At 41.4% G+C, this 18,450-nt stretch overlaps 1 protein-coding gene across 1 annotated transcript in view; it reads right to left on the bottom strand.

Moving 5' to 3' along the window:
* LOC307029552 (uncharacterized protein) overlaps positions 1-16,323 on the bottom strand; it is a 41,400-nt gene extending 25,077 nt beyond the window's left edge. The window contains exon 1 of the mRNA XM_079665628.1: positions 15,481-16,323. Within this exon, the coding sequence (XP_079521754.1) occupies positions 15,481-16,081 (601 nt within the window). The 5' untranslated portion in view covers positions 16,082-16,323. The remainder of the gene's footprint in view (positions 1-15,480) is intronic.
* Between the last annotated feature and the right edge of the window lie 2,127 nt (positions 16,324-18,450).

Raw genomic sequence — 18,450 nt, 5'->3', positions numbered from 1 at the left:
TTGATTTAAAAAATAGTTGTATGTATGGATTTAAAAAATAGTTGTATGTATTGATTTAAATTGACATGCATCCGCTAAGAAAAATAGTCCGTTGTTACAGTTTTTTAAACAGTCTGAATGAAACGGCAGCTCTCAGCTGTGTATTTACACAACTAATGGCCCATCAACCACAGCTCTCTCCCCCCCTCCCGCCTTGATCTTTCTTCTCCAGCAGCTAAATTAACAGTAGGTTACTCTGAGTGACAAGCTTACAGTTAGACACAACACTGTAATTGCAAGTGACCCTCAGTTAGTTGACTTTTATGTTCAACTTCTAAATTCGTTACTGATAAAAAAGGGCTTCTACTGTACCTAATTACCTTAACACTAGAACCGCCAGAGGTTTTTGTATAGGCCTACCTAAACCCGTCAAATCCCGCTATTAGAATGCAATTTGTAACAACATAGGGTGCTACATAACACACTTTCAGGAAAAGTCACGGACTGGGAGACTTTAATATTTTATTGAAAAAAAGTTACATTGCACACACACAACACACATCACACAAATTGACCCGATTGGCGGTTCTAGTGTTAAATAAACTCACTAATTAATTAAACCAGTTCAATACGCATTATTCTTATTCTTATCATTCTTTATGAGTGCAGAAATAGTCTTAAAATCAGATCTGTTTTTTAAATGAAATCTGACGGCAGGCAGTTAGCTCTGATCACCTATGATAAATGCGCCGCACCTAATCGCTGGCCATTCAGCCACAGACACTGTTTGAAATGGGGGGGAGTTAGGGGGAGCTTGGCTCCCCCGAAGAGGGAGGGAGCTCCCCTGAAGGCTGACTTTGAGATAAATAGGGGGAGCCCAAAACAATCGTGCATATTTGTGTCACACAGATTAGAAATGTTGAGTTTCTGTAAATAACAGTTCTTGAAATAAATAATAGTTATTGTTCATTACAGTTTCTGAATATTTGTTTTATATTTGTGAATATTTCTGGGTGTTGCCATCTGTACGTGGCGGCGCTGCATTCTTACTTACGTTGCTATGGTTATGGCGGTGATGCCGGCGCGGTATTTGAAATGTTCATATTGATATTTTTTTAACTCTGGCTGTGTAATAAAAAAATATGGCAAAACGAAAACAGCCAAGCGTCACAGCTTTTGGATTCAAAAGCAAAGAAGCGAAGGAGTCTAAAAATGACAACGTGAACGGAAAACAACTTTTAGTTGGCCGGATGTAAGCGGCGTTAGGGTCGAGCTTGACAGCTCCACACCGAGGGAGAGGCCTGCCGATGCGGAGCCTGAAGAGGCTTCAACAACGGCCACATCCGCCGGCATAGTGACAACGCCTGTATTAGTAGAAGAGTGTTTTTATAGCAATTGATCGCATCCGCGCTGCTGCGCCAGTCAACAGAGCGTGCGTGTGACATATTTAGTAGCAGGATGTGCTCTGAGAAATAGGGCTCTCCAAAAGCAAATGGGTAATTCGAAAACTGACAGAGCTCCCTCTATACAAATCAAACTGTAGACGGTGTGAAAGCACCTATTGTTTTAAATAATGGTCGGAATGTGACCTGTGAGCCTTCTGAATTACCGTGGGACAGCACATTCTAAACTAAAATGTTCAATCAATAAAGTAACATCTTATCTTATCTTAATAATATCTTCATATTAATAATAAATCATACAGTATGCGTCCGAAAGGGAGCAGGAGGAAGCAAACACAAAAATATACTGCATATTAAAGCAAACGATTGTAAAGGTTAAAGTATGAGTATAACAAATAAAGAAGTGTAATGTAAACATTTACATTATGATTATTTAATATATAAAGACTATATATTGTTGAATTACAAGATTAGATATACTTTAGTTGATCTAAAATATTGATGTGTTCATATGCTCTTCAAAACACAACTGAAAGTCCATGAAACTTGTCTTTCTGTATTTGTGAATGAAGCGCCATCTCCTGGTTAAAACCTGAAATTGAAAATCTGGCAACGCCCTCTTGGAAAATAGTGGGAGGGCTTAACATTCCTCTATACTGGTATTTGGCAGGTAGTAGGCAGAAAGCTGTAAGCTGGAGTCCGAAATTCAGTGCTACATCTGTACTATGAGAGCTGGTCACAGAGATGCATTCAATTGTAGTCAGTAATTTGAGGAACTGTCGAAATGGTGAATGCAGATAAAGTTGAGCTCGAAAATCCTCCAGCATCATTGAAGTCTCCGGTTTGGGAACATTTTGGTTTCGCAGTTACGCACAAGGATGATGGACAAAGAAAGGTGGACCGAACCAAAGCTGTTTGTCTGCATTGTTCAACTAAAATTGGGTACGCGGCTGGCAATACATCAAACTTGCACACTCATTTGAAAAGACATCACCCGAACGTGAATATCACCGGTACCAAAAGAAAAATGACTGAAGTGCAAACCCAACTCCCACTAGCATTTAAAGAGCCTGTGACACGATTTCCCCCCATCATCCAAACCCATCAATTTGAGTAAATATTGTCCCCTTGAAAAGCGTTACTGAACTGATTTTGGATAGTTGTACTTTGATAACCATTAATCTGCCCTTCAATGTTGACCATTTCCTGGATCTTCTCGGGGATTCTTCAAATCCCGCCAAATTATGGGTGACGTCAATGCGGGCACAGCGCTCCAGCTGCACCGTTCAGGATCCCAGCATCTGCATGTAAACGCACTATGGGGCACACAGCAGCAAGCTCAGACAGCGATGACAATTTAATTTTGAACGTGTCTTTGAGCTCATATGAGGCTGAAGGATCGGTTTATTTTGTATCTGTTAGAAGTTTAGGAATTAGGTGCGTCAATATGGGCGATCATACGGTCATGTAGCCAGTGGTGGACTGGGACTAAAAATCAGCCCGGGACTCTCGACCGGCCCACTTCGTTACCACTAGTAAATTGTCAATGGGGGGAGTGGGGGATTGGCTAGTGACTTATCCGACCGGCTCACTTCGGTACCGGCCCATCGGGATTCGTCCCGATGGCCAGTCCGCCACTGCACCCAGCCCAGCCCACGTAAACTGTCAACGGGGGGAGCCTCGCTGTGGGGAAACGGTGGACCTAGTGTCCCGATCGGAGTGGGAATAATAATAATAATAATAATAATAATAATAATAATAATAATAATAATAATAATAATAATAATCCGTGCATTTTATCCATTAATTTCCCAACATTGTGGCAAAAATAAAACACATGTTTAATCCATGTTGGTGTACTACTACAACCAGTGGTGTAGTGGGGTGTGCATGTTTTTACTGGGTGGACGGGGTGGTGGGTAGACGGGAGACACTATGGACGCGCTCGTGAACTGTCAACGGGGGGGGGGGGGGGGGGGCTTGGGGACCTCTGTGTCGCCTGTCAGCGCAACTTACATGATGCCGTTTAGACAATATAATAATAAAGGGCGGTGCCGGCTGTCAGCGAACCGATCCGGCCTTTCTGTGCGACCATCACTCAAATGCGGGACATAGTCTCAATGTGTGGGACGCAGGGCAAATAATAAAAATGCTGTGTGTGCAGTCCGGGACACCTGGTCACCCTACACACACAGTTCTGCCCCTCACACACACACGCTTCAAATCAAGTTGCATAAATGCTTGAGCTACGTTTTTATTATAATTACTGTGAAATCTGCCTATTATGTTTTCGTCATTATTACAACAAACACACACTTGCAACTGATAACACTGGCAATGATTTAAGATGTATTAGACTATTAAAAAAAGAAATCATGCTTCAAATAAGTGTGGGTACGGCGTAACCCCGCGTCCAACGCCCACTACACCACTGACTGCAACTGCAAAAAGCTAAGGTTTGTTTTCTCATCAGGAAATGCAGACCGGCTCAAACAAAAGATTTTTAAATCATCATCCTCACGATCATTTAATGTATCATATGTTCGCCGAATTGACATGAAAGCACTAATAAATGTAGTTTCATCCACTTGAGTTTACAAAAATAATCGATTTGTTTTTATATCAGATCCGACGGGAGGAAATTCAGCAGCTCTCACTACCGATTTTTAATCCTAATTTAATCATCATCTTCACCACGATCATTTATGTTTATGTTCGCCAAATTGACATGAAAGCACTGACAAATATGAATATACTGTAGTCAACTTCATTAAAACGTTATTAACGTGCCTAAACTCAGTAATTCACCATTTCTACGCATGACAACACACTTTGTCCGTGTTTGGCTCTCTCGCCGCACAGTGAAGCGTTCCCGCATTGACGTCACTTCCGGCTTCCCCCAAAACCTCAAAATGAGTCGAAGGAATTTTCCCGCGATGTTCGAAATTATTGATATTTATCGGAACGGTATCGCTTTTTCTTTATTAAACTGACGGTTCGAGATTACTAGTAGCCCACTATTTCATTGCACAACAGTTGTTGGGTTCGTGTCACAGGCTCTTTAAGCCTCCACTGTTTTGTTTGTTGGTCCATTAATGAACTGACTCGTGCTCCATGCTAAAGTCTTAGCAAAGTTTTAATCAAGAGGTCTTGTTCGGGTCCCTTACCGTACATGTGGATTTAAACATAGGTCACAACTATGTGGCGACACCTTGTGGTAGGAGTGTGTATCTATCTAATCAACACATCCCCCTGTCATGAGGTAATATAAACAAATAGTGCAACATACATTTTAACCAAACATTTTGATTTCTCTACCATGCCATAACAACATAAATAAACATATGGTCTAAATGTACTCAGAATGCTAACTAGCACAAACTTGGAAATTGTCTAAACATTTACACCATTTTAACATCCATTAAACCAGTCTCTCAATTACAGATTCAGTCTATCTGGTTTTCTGATTTCCCTTGTTGATCTTCTGACCACATGATCACTTGGAGTGTTAGTATCACAGTCTGTCTGAGGTGAAGTTGCGGACTCAGACTCCATGATGGATTCACTGAGCTGTTGACCAGCCTCTTTTGTTTTCATAAGACTGCAACGATTGCGTCTGAAGATTTGTCCTTCCTCTGTCCTCACAGTGAAGGATCGCGGTGCTACTTCCTGAAGAACAGTGGCTTCTGTTCTCCATCCATCAGGACCCTCAATCCTGACTGTGTCATTACTTGATAGTAATGGAAGCTGTTTAGCTGTTCTGTCATAGCATGTTTTCTGCTTCATCTTTTCTTGTTGTAGTTGGTGTTGCAGCTTTGGGTGTCTCTTTTGCTTTGAATAGCTTGGCAGTGTGGTGCGTAACTTACGATTCATCAGAAGTTCAGCAGGTGACAATCCACACTCCAGAAGTGAGGCTCTGTAGCTGAGTAAAGCGAGGTATGGGTCTGAGCCACTCTCATCAGCTTTTTTTAGAAGTTGCTTGAGAATGTGAATTCCCTTTTCAGCTTTCCCATTTGACTGTGGATAATGAGGACTTGAGGTCACATGCTTGAAGTCGTACTGTTCTGCAAATTCTTGCCACTCTCTGCTGTTGAAACACGGTCCGTTGTCACTCACTACTGTGTTATGTATGCCATGTCTGGCTAAAATTGATTTTGAATGTGTTATGACACATGTTGATGATGAGTTTGACAGTAGTGCCATTTCAGGAAAGTTTGAGTAATAGTCAATGACCACTAAATAGTCTTTACCTTTGATATGAAACAAATCCATTCCAACTTTATCCCATGGTGCTGTTGGCACATCAATCACCATCATGGGCTCTTTAGTCTGTTTGTTTCTGTGTGTCTGGCATGTGTCACACGTACCAATCAGTCTCTCGATGTCTTTATTTATTCCCGGCCAGAAAACACTGTCTCTTGCCCGTCTTTTGCATTTTTCAACACCCAGATGACCTTTATGTATTCTTTGTAGTACTTCCTGTCTCAATGCGCGTGGAATGAAAATCCTGTGTTGTTTCAGTAATAGTCCATCAACGACACTCAGTTCACCTCTGATGTGGTAGAAGAGCGGACAGGAACCTACAGGCCATCCATTTAGCATATTTGCAATGACACACTGCAGCTCTGTGTCTTTTGCTGTTTCTTCAGCTATCTTTCTGGACTTTGTGTCTGATACAGAAAGAGAAGCAGACACCATGTTCACATGACTTTTCACATCCTCTTCAGTTGTACTCACATAATCCACTGTAGGTGCTCGTGAGAGAGCGTCAGCAAGTATCAGGTGCTTTCCATGTGTAGATCAGCTCAAAATCATATCTCTGCATCTTCATCATGAGACGCTGTATCCTTGGTGTCATTTCACTTAAATTATTTTTAATGATGGATACAAGTGGACGATGATCTGTCTCTGTGAATGAAAGTAGGCCATAAACGTAGCTGTGGAACTTCTCCAAGCCATAAACCAGTCACAGACATTCTTTTTCTATTTGAGCATATCTGCACTCAGTCTGTGTCATTGACCTGGATGCATAGGCCACTGGTTTCCAATGCTCATCTTCAACTTGTAGGAGCACTGTGCCTATTCCATCCTTTGAAGCATCTGTTGAAACTTTAATCTTCTTTGTTGGGTCAAAGAGTGTGCAGAAAGGTGCAGTTGTGAGTGTCTGTCTGAGTGTTTTCCACTCTTGCTCATGTTTGACTGTCCATTTAAACTCGTTTTATTTGTGCAGGAGCTCACGGATGCAAGATGTCTTTGCAGCTAGGTTTGGAATAAATGTACCTATGAAGTTGACCATCCCCATAATGCGAAGTACACCTGTCTTGTCTGTGGGCCTTGGCATATCCTGTATGGCTCTGATCTTTTCTTGGTCAGCTTGTACACCTTGTGCAGAGAGCTTGTCTCCGAGAAAGACAACTTCTTGAACTCCAAACTAGTGTTGTCACGATACCAACATTTTGGTTTCATTACCGATACCAAGTCAAGAATTCTGATTCCTATTCTTTTTCGATACTTTTCTTTTATTATTTTCATGATAAATAACATTGTAGTTTATCTGTTAAGTGTTTTCTTACAACATGGTCTCTTCTTTATACTTGAGTTTATGTGATTTCTTTGATAGTTAACTTTATATTTTATTAACATGTAATAGTAGGCTACAGTAATATAAATAATTATTGACAAAATGTACATTGCAGATTTTAGCCACATTGGTAAGTTAGCTAAAAATATATCCATATTAGACAGTTATCATTGCCATTAATTGCCTCGTCAAACTACGAAAACGTTTGTTTGTCACAAAATAAATTACACTTGTTTGACATAGATTTGAGGGCATGGGCTTGAACATGATTTAATTATGTTATCTATCACATTCGCTAACCTGTCTGTCTTTAAATTCTTTAAACAGCTCTGAATGCCGGTCGGCGAGGTTGCTTGAGAGGGGAGGGACTGCAGGCACGGCTGCAGTGCAGGGAGTGGAAGCAGAGCGCTGAACACACACAGCTCTTATTAAAACAGCGCTTTCTCACCTGAGTACTTTTCCCCCTCATTCTTAAAGTACCGATACTAATGAAACGGAGGAATTGTAAAGTTTTTAACGGCAGGGTATCGCGGTACCTTTCGAGTATCGGTACACCGTGCAACATTACTCCAAACTCGCATTTGCTCTTGTTAAGCTTGAGTCCATACTTGTGTATGCGCTCCAGCATCTTTTTCAGCCTCTCATTGTGTTCTTGTAGTGTAGAGCCCCACACAATTATATCATCAACATATGCTCGAACACCATCCAGCCCCTCAATGATGTGCTCCATCGCTCTGTGAAATATTTCGGATGCTGAGATGATCCCAAAGGGCAGTCTGAGGAAGCAATATCTGCGGAATGGTGTATTAAAAGTGCAATATTTGGTGCTGCTTTCATCCAGTTTCAGCTGCCAAAAGCCTTGAGACACATCAAGCTTTGTGAAGAGGCTGGCACCTGCCATTTCACTTGTGATTTCCTCACGCTTGGGTATCTGATAATGTTCACGGTTCATGCTTTCATTAAGATCTTTTAGGTCCATGCACACTCTTAAATCACCACTTTTCTTCTTTACACAGACCATCGAGTTAACCCAGTCTGTTGGCTCCTCAATTTTTTGTATCACTCCGAGCAATGTCATTCTGTCGAGCTCTTTCTTTAAGCGATCTCTGAGTGGCGCTGGAACTCTTCTTGCAACATGCTCAACTGGCTGTGCATTTTCTTTGAGCTGGATTTTGTATGTGAAGGGTGTTGAAGCAGAAGTCACACTCTGGCGGGGGCTCTGAGGCCCCCCCCCCTCTGCTCCGCGTGTCCTTTTGGGAATGGGTCAGATTAACAGAGGAAGAATTCGAAGCAACCAGGGTAAGGTTATAACAAATATGCTGTTTTAATGGTAAAATATACAATACAAGCTTATCAACATCAATCACGAAGTAATCCGGATTACTCCGGCTCTGGTTCCTCTCGCTGGGAGAGATCTTACCCCTTGGACATCATGAGGAAGAAGAGAGCGAACTAAAAACTTCACAGAGCCATATTGTTGGTTACAGCGGGAGGAGTTATACAGAGAGATTCAAGAAGGGGCTTTTTCATTGGTGTACAAATACGATGGCCTTGTCGCAGCCAATCAGCGCGAGTCAGCCAGGAGACCCGGAAACTAGAGTCTCTAACATTTGAGGCGAACCAGATCATTCGTGTCCGGCACGAACCTGCTCCAAATAACAAGTTTGTTTATCTTATCTTACATCTTGCAGCCAGCACACACACATTCCATAGGCTTCCTTCTCTGCTCCCTCTCCCCCATCAGTTCAACCCACACACAGTCTCACATACTCTTGGCATTTTTAAGATAGGTTTAAGATATAGTTTGTTTATAGTTGGCTAATACAGAGTAATACATTTTCAGTTACTTCAATCCCCCTTTTGATCTCATATCAAAGAGATCAACTTACTTAAGACATTTTAAACATAACCACTGTCATTCTTTGCTACTGTGTCTGTACCCCAACCTTATATAAATCCATCAGAAGCTGGGATTCAGAGCACTTGAAAACTTTGGGAACAGAACACAACTTTCCATGGCAGTGAAGGAACTATTAGAGGGGTAGCCTGAGTGCAAGAACGCAGCATCCTTGTGTGTTGAATCATCAGGCCCCCCCCCCTTCCTCCTCCTCAGAGGAATACGCCAACAAGGGCAGCTGATAGGGAGGGGGAGATGCGGCTTTCCTTTCCATGGTGGAACTGATCAGAGAGAAGTAGACTCCTCTGCTTCCTCGTGATTTCCCCCAGCCCGCTGACGGCCGCTTCAGAGTCGTCTGTTGTAGGGATGTCCTCGTTGACGATAGCCAGGTCCGTCCTGATGTGTCTAGGGTCCTTCCAGGTGATTTCCCCGCCGCACACTGGCTCCAGTAGTACCAGCTGTCCCCCTTTCCTCCTAGGCGGACGGCATGAGATGTCTTCTGGGTCACTCAGTGGGGGCCGGAGAACCTGGGGTTGAGCCACCTAGACCTGACGACCTTCAGCCAGACGAACTCCGCTGTGTCGGCCTCGTGCTCCTCGGGTCCCCCTTTGGCGTCAGCAACCTGTGTGGAGAAATCTGATACCCACCCCTCAAGCCTACGCTCAGGGCTCCTGGGCCCTCAGGTGTTTGACCTACCACTGCTTAGGCCGCTTGGAGCCTGTTGGTGGGCTGTCTTAAAACAACAGCCGTCTGTGAACAGGTTTTCTAAAGTAATTGTAGACCTCCTATCTGCCAGTGCAGCTTCAGAATCTTAATACTTGGCCCGTGCCAACAAAATAAAACCCCAACATCTTTCCAATTATATGGCTTTTTCAAAATCAAATGGGCTGTTTCTACTTTTACTCCATTTTAAACACTACATTCTGGACTACAAACAACAGTTACTTCCCCCTAAAAAGTTCTCCTATAGTAATATATGCCACAATGGTGAAACCAATACCTCAAAATGAAATGACATTTTTCAGAACTAGTTTTCCCTTCAACATTATCCATACAAATAAAGATTTGTCTGATTGGTTACTAAAACACTCCCTTTAAACTGTAGATCAATATTATAACAAATGAGATCACTTCTTTATTCACAGGTGAATACAAATCTGTTAAAGAATAACTTGTTAATATGATGAAAAGATTGAAGAACATGGTTCTACTCTGTCTTGTCCTCCCCCTTTCTGCCTCAGTGTGTTTTAGGATGATTTTCCCATTGTACTTTAACAGTTTCCCCTTTACTGCTATTTTGAATTTACCAATTGACTAATTTGTGGGAAATATAACTTGTCTATCATTACTTATTTATCAAGTCAATTCAATCTCTTTAAATTTAGTTCTTTAAAATACATTAGTAAATACCTTGTGAAGTATGCACAATATAACTAATCCTCTCTAGGATATGAAATCCGTGCATCTTTAAGCCGATACTATTTCCCTATTTATGTTTAGTTCATGATAATAATGGTATAACAACCACACGTTTTACCCCTAGCTAGTTTCTATGTCAAGATTATTATGTGTGACATAATGATGAGATGTCTTGTTTGCCAAACAAGGTTATTAAACTTTAATATTTTCAGTATTCCAGACCATCATTAAACAATCAGCCTCCCTTCCTAAACACTAAGCATATCGTTCTACACCACCTTCTGGTAAACTCTTGCACAGTTATGCTGTAAAATCATTGCATGATTTCTTCAGAGTCTGAACAGACTGAGACTAGCCTGTCTCAAGATCTTGTCATAATGAGAACAGTCAATGATTCATTGTCCTCTTCAGCTGTAGTCAGTGGCAGGGTCCCCAAAAAGCTAGAACCGGCCCTGGTCAGTGGTCTTCAAGGAAACTCTCTCTGGCATTGGGATGAGGGAAGGAATCACTTGGCAGACACACATTGTCCTCTGTACAGCAGAAATCGCCCCAAAACCGCAGTACCTCTTCACACCGCTGTTGCCTTGACAACAAGGCACAAGCAAACTGTCAATACCTCCTCAGAGATGCGTTCTTTGCACACTTCTTCTGTTTCTGTAATGAGCAACATTTCACCACACACTGATTCAGAGTACAACCCAAAGGTGGCGCACAACTATCCAATGCTGCTGTAATCACAGAAAATCAGCTACTGAGAAAAACTCAATTTAAATCTCTCCTCCAACGGGTCATACAATGGCTGAATGTCTATATGGTCGGGAATGCTGAAACATGTGAATGCTTCATTACTTCAGCTCTAAGTCAATAGGCAAAACAAAGACACCCACCCCAACCACTATATATTCAACCTTTACTCTTCTTGCTTATTCTATTGGTTTTCAAATTGTTTATCTAAGTCGTGTTACAAGCATGGTTAGATTTGTAACAGAATACAAAACTAACTGTATTTAGCACTATATTTGAGAAACAAGTAATCTGATTACAGTTAATGAATATATTTTTGGAACACTTAAAGGAATTATTGGTGGAAAGGTTTCCTCACAAAATATAATCTTCATTACTAAAGGTAAAACCTAAAGAAATAATCATGGAACAGTTTTCTGTCCTTATTACTTAATTGTTTCAATAAAAACTAAAAAAGGCATTGTGAAAAACTCCCATTTTTGAGAACATCTCAACACTTTATTCCATCTAAGCATGAATGTTTATGACAAACTCGCCCTATTAATCCAAAACGGTCTTTAATGTTATCAATTGTGAACTTTCTTAATATTAATTGTAAATGCAACGTATGTTCTCTTTAGAACAAAGACAGGACAGTTGCAGCTGAAACTGGTTAATAGCAATTTTTTGTTAACCTAGATAAGCCTGTTGTTCTTATATCTAGTAAATATATATATATAATGTTTTATTTTATGTTACTCATAAAACAATATGACATTCTCCCGAATAGTAGTTAACTTTATATAACTTTTACTCTCTATATTTTTCCAAACACCTTACTTTTCTCTCTCTCTCTCTGCGCCCTGCAGCTGCCTGCTCCTGTCCACAAGCTTCTCATAAATCACCCCTTTGTGTAACCGTGTGAGATGGCTGGAGCAAAACCTCGTGCAGGACCTCTGTCATGCTTAAACATTAACAGATTCCTTCTGATTGACAAACTTACAAAAACCTTCTGTTTACTTTCTACTCTTTCTTCATAAACTTAAAAACACAATTCTGGTGAATCGTTTACGTTTTCAGTTTCCTATCTACTTTAAACAAGCACCAAATGAGAGTAACTTTATATGATAACAACTCCTAAATAACCTTACAATATATATTTCCTCCGGTGAGTTTGTTATCTAATGTTTAACAAATCCTCCTCTGTCTATGTCTAATCTAGGTGGAATCCACTATTATATTTAATTTTTATAGACATTACTTTCTATAGGTACGTCATATACTCAGTGAACCACTTTTCACGTTTCCCTAACGTTCCTGTATTTAATATAAGCTGCCCCTTATCAAGCCTGGAGCCCTTGACAATATACTGTAATTAAGCACATTTCTTAGTCAACGACAAATATCATGCTCGGATTGGTCAAATTCTCCTTCCATTCTGACTCCGTTTCTATTTATCTGACTAAGGCTTTTCGTATGTTCACTTTAATTTATTAATATACTAGACAATTCTTGTCGTTACTCTTAACGTACTTATTCTATTTATTTAAATGCCCTGTCCATGATTCAGACATGCAAACAGTTTGAGTGTAAGGCTAAGTTTCAGACAGAAACAATATAAAATTTGTTTGGCAAATGGAGCCAAAAATCTTAATTCAACAAAGGCCCTGTTCGACTAGCCCCACGTCCTTTCAGCCACAAGATGGCAGCATCAGACAAGAAATGAGGCTCTGAGGCCCCCCCCCCTCTGCTCCGCGTGTCCTTTTTTTTTTGTGAATGGGTCAGATTAACAGAGGAAGAATTCAAAGCAACCAGGGTAAGGTTATAACAAATATGCTGTTTTAATAGTAAAATATACAATACAACAATATAGACATCAATCACGAAGTAATCCGGATTACTCCGGCTCTGGTTCCTCTCGCTGGGAGAGATCTTACCCCTTGGACAGCATGAGGAAGAAGAGAGCGAACTAAAAACTTCACAGAGCCATATTGTTGGTTACAGTGGGAGGAGTTATGCAGAGAGATTCAAGAAGGGGTTTTTTCATTGGTGTGCAAATACGATGGCCTTGTCGCAGCCAATCAGCGCGAGTCAGCCAGGAGACCTGGAAACTAGAGTGTCTAACATTTGAGGCGAACCAGATACATTCGGTGTCCGGCACGAACCTGCTCCAAATAACAAGTTTGTTTATCTTATCTTACATCTTGCAGCCAGCACACACACATTCCATAGGCTTCCTTCTCTGCTCCCCCTCCCCCATCAGTTCAACCCACACACAGTCTCACATACTCTTAGCATTTTTAAGATAGGTCTAAGACAGGCCTATTCAACTGGCGGCCCGCGGGCCGGATGCGGCCCAGAACGAACTCCCGAGTGGCCCAGCCTCCCGTAGCCAAATTCCTACACTAGTACAGACCATGAACGCAACACTCCGCGTTGCATAGAAACCACCAAACCACAACGCAGCACGTTTTTTGAAAGTGCATCTAGTGGTGCTAGTAACGGTGTTCCTATGATAGCAACTCTAAAACATGTCCCTCTCAACTCTGAAGCGTAAACAGAGACAAAACGGTAATTGATCTTGTGGAGCAGATCCAAGTCAAGCTGGACCTTTTCGCTACCGACTTGAGCACGGGTCGGATGCTGCATTTTCCGACGCTCCCCAAACACATCACATCTCCGGCACAAATCACGGATGTGATGACAGATTTCATTGCGAGGTTGAAAGAGAACTTTAACGGTTGATTGGATGGACTTGCTCTGCCCACAGACGTGATGATGGGCTTTGCCAGAGACCCCTTCACTGTTGTAATAGAGGGGGACGTATCAACCAGAGCAAAGGAAGAGGTCCCCTGCATCGACGAGGGGAAATATACACTGGAACTTATTGACATGCAGCGCACTAAAGGGCCAGCGAAGTTTTGGAGTGATGTCAAAAAACAGCAGTTCCCTAACGTTCAGAAAGTAGCGATCCGTGTGCTCAGTATATTTGGATCAACATACACATGTGAATCAAGCTTTTCACACATGAACTCAATCAAAAGTAGCACTCGCTGCTCCCTGACTGACAGCACTCTTCACCAATGTCTTAGGATTGCATTGACATCCTATGAGCCAAAAATCACTGCTCTTGTTCAAAACAAAAAATGTCCCTCCTCCCATTGAGAAAGTCATCGATGACAAATCACAAATGAGGTGATAGTAAGCACCTAGTTTACTATAGTAGACGTGTAGTGTAGTATTCATTCATATAGTTACCCGTATCCCTTGTTATGGGTTTGTGCACTGAAGTGTTTGACAGTTCTTTCTGTATTCATTTAAGTGCACTTTGTAATGTGTCTGGGACAAATGTGACCAAAACGTATGATTTTTTTGTTATTACTTGAAAGGTGAAAAAATATTGCTACAGTACTACCTCTTTGTGTTGCATTGGAGCTCTTTAGCTGTTTTTTTTGTATGTGAGCGCATTTATTAAGACTGCTATTATTGTATTCAGTAAATGCACTTTGTGATGTGCCTGGTTCAAAAAAAATAACCTGAATATTTGACTTCTAAAGCAAACAAATGTAATGCTACAACTGTGCACTTTTTTTTTCAGATTCTGTTAAATTAATGCTAATTTGTTGTGTTTTTATGCACTTTTTGACCTACCTTTGTTAGATGAACAATGAATAAAAATTGCATGTTTTTCATCACAGTAATATGTGTTGGTTTAAAATGTGTCACTACCCGCTTTTTACAGGCCGCTGAATGTCTGGCCCAGCTGAATTTTGTAGTTATAAAATCTGGCCCAACTGAATGTGTAGTTGAATAGCCCTGCTAAGATATAGTTTGTTCATAGTTGGCTAATACAGAGTAATACATTTTCAGTTACTTCATTTTCAGTTACTTCAAGGGCAACACACCAAAACCCTTACACACATCTGCATAACTCTGTACTATACAATCAATTGAGTCATTTGGTTTACTCACAGTTGTGCTGATGCAATACACTCTCTTGACAAGTTCCAAATCTTCACATGCTTTATCACTCAGCAGTGAATCAAGTCCATCAGCGACAAAAGAGAAAAATAGGTGGTGCACTTTACCTTTTGAGGTTACCTTTAATATGCACACGCCCAAACTGTTGATTTTCTTTCCATTATAATCTTTTAGTGCCTATGTTCTTTTTTTAATTTGTGGCTTATCTTTCATTGCCTTGATGTCAGACAGGCTCATCAGGTTTGCTTTTGCACCAGTATCCAGTTTCATAGTTATTATTGTCCCGTTAATCATCAGTGGAGCTATCCATTTTTCTTCTCTGATTGCATTAACCTCTTTTTGCTCAGTTTCACAGTTCACCATGCCAACAAAAAATGTCTAACTTAAATAATCGTCTTCCACTATGTTTACAGACTTTCCTTTCTTCCTCTCATTTCCTTTTGAGAAGCACTGCTTAGCAAAATGGTTCTGGCCCTGGCAATTAGAGCATTGCTTACCAAATGCCGGACACTGTCGTGGTTTGTGCTTCGAGCCGCAGCGCTTACAGCTGAATGTCCCTTCTTCCGACCGCTGTGTAGGCCGCGTCTGTGCGCGCCATTTGCCTTGGCTGGAGACCGCACCAACTGCTGTGCCATCACTCACGTTAGCCGCGCCCGCCATCTCACTGAAAGTCCTGACGTGCATTTGGGACAGCTCGCTTGCATGGCAGATTTTTATAGCTGCTTCACATGTCAGCTCCGTTTCCCTTAGCAGCCTTTCTCTGACCTTTTTATCCTCCACGCCAAAAACGACCTGGTCCCGTATCATGGAGTCCCTGAGCGTAGCAAAGTTGCATGACTGTGCTTTTAGCTTCAGGTCAGTCAGAAAGCTATCAAAAGGCTCATGCTGCTGCACACGTGAACGGAATACATATCTCTCGTATGTTTCGTTTTTTCTGGGAGAGCAGTGGGCATCAAATTTCTCGAGCACTTTATCCAGTTTGTCTTTATCATCCTGCTCTTCATACACAAAAGTATTGTACACTTCTATCTCCTGTGGTCCTGCTATAGTTAGCAGTAGCGCTACCTTCCTAGCATCCGGCTTAGTTTCCAGCCCCATGGCCGTGATGTAAAGCTGGAACTGCTGCTTGAAGGTCCGCCAGTTGCTGTCGACATTTCCTGAAAGTTTTTGCGTCTACGGTGGCTTTAATGAATCCATGTCGCTTGTCACAACTCCTCACTTAATGTGTTTTTATTTTACTTCATAATTTACTCCTGGTACCATGTTTTGTTTGTTGGTCTATTCATGAACTGACTCGTGCTCCGTGCTAAAGTCTTAGCCAAGTTTTAATCAAGAGGTCTTGTTCGGGTCCCTTACCGTACATCTGGATTTAAACATAGGTCACAACTATGTGGCGACACCTTGTGGTAGGAGTGTGTATCTATCTAATCAACACATCCACCACTCGCAAAAAGTTCAGACCGAGCCAAAGCTATTACAAACGCCAAATATCCTTATGTTGCCATGTTAGCAAAGCGCTACCTGGCTGTATCTGCTACCTCTGTCCCTAGCGAGAGGGTGTTCTCCACAGCAGGAGACATTGTTAGTGCCAGCAGATCTGCCCTTTAGGCAAGCAATGTGGACAAGTTCATTTTTCTTTAAAAAGACATGAAAATACAATGACAAGCAAGTCATAATGTCAAGCTGGCTGCTTAGGTACTAGTACAGTACAATTCAAATACAGATTATTTCAGTTCATCGAAATGCTGCACCTTAATGTTTATTTTATTATATTTTGTATTTATTTGAGTTAACACATTATTCATAGATAATAATAAAAAAAAAAACCAAAAATATGTTATGTTTTGTAATCATTTTTTCTGCTGTACCGAAAACGTACCGAACCGAACCGTGACCTAAAGTTCGAGGTACGTACAGAACCGAAATGTTTGTGAACCGTTACACCCCTAGTGTCGGACTCTCCCAGTCCTTCACGCTTTCACTGGGTGTGACACCGTCTCTGCCATCACTGGCAGAGGGAAGAAGACTGCCTGGAAAACGTGGAAGTCTTTCCCAGAGGTGAATGGTGCTTTCAATGAACTCCTGCATGCCAAGTGAGGTCAGTGAAGGATCAATGTTACTGCTGGAGCGATTTGTGATGCTGATGTACTACCGAACCAGTGAGAGCATGGAGGTGAATGATGCCAGGAAACAGCTCTTCACACAGAAGTCTAGATCTCTAGAAAACATTCCTCCAACTAAAGCAGCACTGAAGCAGCACTGAAGCAGCACATCAAGCGCACTTGCTACCAGGCCAACTGTTGGAACCAGGCATTGGTCCTGGATCCAGAGAGGCCAGAGCCGTCTGACTGGGGCTGGACAGAGGAAACAACTGGGTGGCAGCCACTTTGGACCACTCTAACTAAAGCATCAAAATCGTGCCATGAATTGATCCACTGTCGCTGCCAGAAAGGGTGTACTGGATGATGCAAGTGTGCCAAAGCTGCATTCAAGTGCACTGCACTTGTTTCTGTTCTGGAGACTTTTAGATTTTGATCTGTATTATTATCATCATTAAAATAGAATAGCAGCATGGGTCTATTCTTTTGTATTATTATCCCTATAGTGTCAAAATTTACGCACATTTCACTATATTGCATGGGTCCAATCCAAACGTTTTTAACCCGTTAAGCCCGGTGTCCCAGCGGGGGGCTTAACAACACAACAATAACAACATAACAATATTCACGAAACTGTGTCTCAGGGCTTCTTAACATTTAACAACCTATTAATCGGTCATACCCACTTAACGGGAAGAAACTCAGCTAACTGACAATATGAACCATTTTTACCGAAACAAAACACAACTCTAACGCCAAGCGTCTGAATTAGCACTAAGCGAAAGAGTGCTAACGTACATAACTCACGGTAGAAGTATTTTATACTTCATCGGATCTGCACAAACAAGATATAGTATGAAAGATTCCAATGGTACAAGTAAGATTCCAATGGTCATCACCAGTGTTGGGCAAGTTACTTTTAAAAAGTAACTAGTAATAGTTATAGTTACTGCTCTCAAAACAGTAACTAGTTACTTTATTAGTTACTAAATTATCAAAGTAACTAGTACGTTACTTTACTTTACTTTAAAAATAATAACAATACAAATACAAGTTTTTGTGTTGTTCTGTGGCACAGTAAAAGGCAACTCCCCACATGTACATTAGTTAGGTGTTTCAGGAGATTGGCATTGCTGTTATTTGATGTGGACAATGCTTTCTGTCCTGCACACAGTTTATATTTTACCATAATATTTGTGCGTCCTTTATCCCCACAAATTGAAAATAGTGGTTATATTTCCAAGTTGCAAATGCGCTGCTGCTCTCGCTGATACTTGCATCTGCCATTGTGTGTGTGTGTGCTGGTGGTGAGCGTTGCCGTGTGTGTGTGTTAGCATTAGCAAGTGTTCCTGTGTGTGTATTTTCCCC

The sequence above is a fragment of the Notothenia rossii genome (genome assembly GCF_949606895.1).
Source record: "Notothenia rossii genome assembly, chromosome: 2".
Classification (NCBI taxonomy): Eukaryota; Metazoa; Chordata; class Actinopteri; order Perciformes; family Nototheniidae; genus Notothenia; species Notothenia rossii.
This window is presented reverse-complemented; position numbering and strand designations above follow the sequence as displayed.